Here is a 4419-nt window from a genome sequence, read left to right on the forward strand (position 1 = left end):
CTTGGCACCGTGAGAGGGGCCGGGGAGGCCGGGGGAGGGGCGGCCGAGCGCAGGCGGGGGGAGGGGAGGGCGGGGCGGGGCGGCGCGGCGCGGCTGCGGCTCACGACAACTACCGGCGCCGCCGCGGGTCTGGCGGGAGCCGGGGGCTGGGCCGGCCACGCGCGGGGCACCACGGGAGCGGGAGTCCGCGGCCGGCGGGCCGTCACCTTAGACCGCGCCAGAGGAGCGGAGACCCCGCGTCGCGGCCGGAGAGGGGTGAGGCGCAGGGGCCTCAGGGAAATGTAGTCCAGGCGTCGCGCTCCTTCCGCCGGGAGCTAGGACCGCGAGAGCTGGGTCTGTGGGGGTCCCGACCCGACCCCGAAGGAAAGATAGCTCCCCAGCCGCCGGGAGGCGTGGCTTTCGCCCCAGACTCCTCCCATCGTTCCTGTGCCGGCCAGCGGCCGGCGTGAACTACCACTCCCAGGGTGCAGGCGGCTTCTTTCCCTGGGAGCCCCAAGACTCCGGGAGATGAAGTTCGCGGCTGCAGGAGCTGGGGCTGGGGCTGGGGAAGGGGCGGCGGCCAAGGGTTAGTCTCAGTTCCAGGGACGACCCGGCCGCCGATGCACGCAGCGTGGAGGAAAGATGCCGCAGGAGCCGGGGCCCTTGTCCTCGAGGAGAGGAGGCGGGTGGTTGAAAGCAGAGTGGAGTACGCGGCTCCTCGAGCCCGGGCCAGGGACCACCCCCAGACTCCGACTCCGTGCGCCTTTGCTTGCGGTGGAAAGGGCAGGAACTTGGGTTCTTGCAGCTTTCCCCCGCAGGGCTTGCTGCTCAGTCAGCCCGAACATCGAGCCCTCCCGACCCGCCGCCTCCGGGAGCACAGGGAGACCGAGGAGGTGGCCGCCGTGCCCAACAGCGGACGTGCGGCCACGAGGGGCCGCCACAGGACCAGGGGCAAGGCTGCGCGCACCCCTTAACCCGCGCAGACTAAATTCTGGACTCGGCTTTCTTGTCCTGAGAGGAAGGCACAGAAAACGCTTTATTTTAGTAATGAAACCAACAGTCCCCACACAGTTAAGATTCGCTTGTGCAAACTTCACTGCCCTCGCCCCACACGGGATCGCTAGTCCAGGCTTCTGCGGTCCTGGGTCATCCGGGGGAGGGTCTCTCGGGGCCCTTTCTGCGATGCTTCTTGGAGCCGAATTTGCTGGACTGCCAAAGCCAGGGTGGCGGATCAGAAGCCTAGCCAGCCCGCCGGCCTGTCTTTGTATCTTTCATTCATTAGCTGCAGCCAGAGAAGCCACTGACATCCCGTCAGGTGGAGGAGGCAGGGGACCTACTTGGAGGTGGAGTCCCAGGATGGCCTCGAGGAGGTAGAGGCGGAGGAGGAGTAGAGGAAGGTGGAGCGAATGGTCCATCCCGGCGGGAGCTGGCTGGGCGAGTGGCCCCGCATGTGTGCCTGCATGGAGGCCAGGCTGGGGCAGCCGGCCCCGCACAGAGGGCAGCGGTAGGGGGCAGCCCCGTGTGTCCGCAGGTGCTTGGTCATGGCCGAGAAGTCCCGGGAGCGCTGGGGACAGAGGCCACAGGAAAAGGGCTTCTCTCCTAGGGCGGGTGGAGGGGAAGGGCGGTGAAGATAAGAAGGGGGCGAAGCACTAGCCGGTTTGACTCAGTGGATGGAGCGTGGGCCTGCGGACTGAAGGGTCCCAGGTTCCATTCCAGCCTAGGGCACATGCCTGGGTTGCAGGCTTGATCCCCAATAGGGGGCAACCGATCAATGATTCTCTTTCTCATTGATGTTTCTCTCTCTCTAGCCCTCTCCCTTCCTTTCTGAAATCAATAAAAAAAAAATAAAAATTTTTTAAGAAGGCGGCCTAGGGGTAGATCCTGGGCAACTGGACAAGGAAGTTGTGTGGGAGCTAGGCAGCAGAGAGGGACTTAGGGGCAGGCAAGTCAGTGCTTGGGCAGGGTGCCCATACCTGTGTGGACTCGGTAGTGCGTCTCCATCTGATGCTTGAGTGAAAACCTCTTTCCACAGACAGAACAAGAATAGGGCCTGGACCGAGCAGGAGGAGGCCTGGAAGGCTGTTGGCGAGATGGGCAGCCTGCTTTGCCCCCAGGACCCACACAGGTTGCAAGTGCACCTGTGGGAACAGAGGAGGGCAGAGCTGGGAGTCCCAGGGTGGGATCACTGGAACACCCAGGCAAGAGGTCAGGGGCTACAATGAGACAGAGGCAAAAGCATCCTCACCCTCCTCACCTGTGTGCCTCTGATCAGACTCTTCCGTCTCCCCAGGGCTGAGCTTGGCGGGGCCCGGGGGGAGGGAACCTGGAGAGAACGGAGGGAAGTAGGGGCCCGACTCAAGCTGGACTCCTGCAGCCACCACCCCAGCAGAGAGACCATATTACAGGGTTCACGCAGGGCAGTGAAGGGCTTACCTGAGGTAGAGCTAGAGAAGGCCAACGGATTCTGGCTCCAGAGCCCTTTGTGGAGGTTCAGGGACAGTGGGATCCTTGGGGGGTGGGGGGGGGGGGGGGGAAGAGTAACAGAGTTGGCAAAACCTGGGATCCTGACCAACCCCATCCTGCAGAGGACGGTCACGTACATTCTCAGGTGCTGGGCTTTGGTTTCCCCTGTGGTGGGAGCTTTTTGTCCTATCTCCAGCTCAGGAAATGTACAATAGAGATAAAAGATGTGGTGCCCGCCCTGACTGGTTTGGCTCTGGATAGAGCGTCGGCCTGCGGACTCAAGGGTCCCAGGTTCGATTCCAGTCAAGGGCATGTACCTTGGTTGCGGGCACACCCCCAGTAGGAGGTGTGCAGGAGGCAGCTGATCGATGTTTCTAACTCTCTATCCCTCTCCCTTCCTCTCTGTAAAAAATCAATAAAATACATTAAGAGAGAGAGAAAAAAAGGATGTGGTGCCCTTTCACCAATCACCACTGCCTCACCTGAGCCACTCCCTCCCAGGTAGGCTTCCATTGGGCCCCTTCACTCACCTCTGATCCTGAGGCCAGACCTCTTGCCAGGCGGCAGTGATGGAAGTACTATGGGAGAAAGGAGTGCCATATCTGGGCGGAAATAGCAGGAGGCTCCACAGGGCAGGCTGGCTCTCCCTCAACCAAGGGGCCTCAGCCCACCGGGGCCTAGAGGTGATGCTGGTTTGGAGGGAACCTGGTGGGGGTGGGGGGCCAGGCAACTCCCCTAAACTTTCCTCAGAGCCCCCTGGACTCTCCTTCACCCACATGATCACTTCTTGTCTCCCACCTACTCCCCCGTGGTCAAAAAGGGATTGGTCGAGCTTCTCCTCTGACCGCATGTGCTCCCTCTGATCCTCCTGCGTTGCCTCTGCTATCTCAGGGCTCTCTCCCAGTGGCCTGTGCTCCTGCACCGTCTCCTGTTCTCTCCCACCAGCTCTAATAAACTTCTCTGGTCTCTGCTCTCCAAGGTCCCCCACTCCACTCTCAGAATCCCTTGTGGGTTTCTCTGGCTTCTGATGTTCCTTCAGCCCTTGACTAAACTCTGATGTTCCTTCAGCCCTGTCTCTTCGAGCCTTCCTGCATGCCTCTTCCAGGGACTGCACCCCCAAGGCCCTGGCAGCCTCCTCAAGGGGCCCCAGTTCCCCAGGTTGCAACTCAACACTCTCTCCGTAAACAAAGTACAGAAGCTGTGCAAAAGTGGAAGGGCTGATTCCTTTCACCAGAGTCCAGTGGCCCCTGCGGCCTAGCTGCTGGCTCACACCGGCCAGCACCAGGCTGTGTGCAGGGAACTCCTGGCTCCCCACGGTGATAATGGTATCACATAGCGCTGGCCTGAGCCTGGCTGCTAGCCGTACCAGCCGATCAGAGCCATAGGGGCTAGGCAGTCTTGTTGAGGACAGGGGCATTTTGCCTTGCCTGGGTCCCAATCTCAGAGGTTCTGAGACAAAGGCCACAGTTCGAGGTCCATGGTGGAAAGGGGAGGAAGGAACAGCATATTTTCAAGCCTGTGGAGATGAGGGGAGGAAGAATGAGTTGTTGGTTCTGGATCAGAGCTCTCTGTCCTGAATGGAGCAAATAAACTAACCCAAGAGAGGACTTGAGCTTATCCAGAACCATAACAGAGGCCAGGGGCCTAGAGTTCGGTGGCAAGAGAACGGAAATTACATCAAAGTCAGGACTTAAAAAGCAAGGATCGGGTAGTTAACCACTATATTACGTAGTGGGTTTAAGACTAGTGTAGATGGATTCTGCCAATTAGCAATCTCTGATTTAAATACTTGTTCTCTGAGCCCCTCTGAGCAGGCCGGGCTCCCTTCATTCGAGACAAAGAGATCTCCTCCAGACCCAGTCATCCCTGCAGTTAGGGATGGAGCAAGACACAGCTTCGTGGGAGAGTTTAGAGAGCTAGTGTGTCCCTTCACAAGTCCATCACGTGGAGCTGAGGGTTGTGAGAAGCAGCAAATCG

At 60.0% G+C, this 4419-nt stretch overlaps 1 protein-coding gene across 1 annotated transcript; it reads right to left on the reverse strand.

Moving 5' to 3' along the window:
* Positions 1-987: 987 nt before the first annotated feature.
* Positions 988-3874, reverse strand: ZBTB32 (zinc finger and BTB domain containing 32). Its single transcript, XM_008139826.3, has 5 exons — positions 2973-3874; positions 2413-2486; positions 2234-2302; positions 1953-2117; positions 988-1578 (listed from the first exon to the last, which is right to left on the reverse strand). The coding sequence occupies exons 1-5, from the start codon at positions 3857-3859 to the stop codon at positions 1313-1315; spliced, it is 1461 nt and encodes a 486-aa protein (XP_008138048.2). The 5' UTR covers positions 3860-3874; the 3' UTR covers positions 988-1312.
* Between the last annotated feature and the right edge of the window lie 545 nt (positions 3875-4419).

The sequence above is a fragment of the Eptesicus fuscus genome, chromosome 21 (genome assembly GCF_027574615.1).
Source record: "Eptesicus fuscus isolate TK198812 chromosome 21, DD_ASM_mEF_20220401, whole genome shotgun sequence".
Classification (NCBI taxonomy): domain Eukaryota; kingdom Metazoa; phylum Chordata; class Mammalia; order Chiroptera; family Vespertilionidae; genus Eptesicus; species Eptesicus fuscus.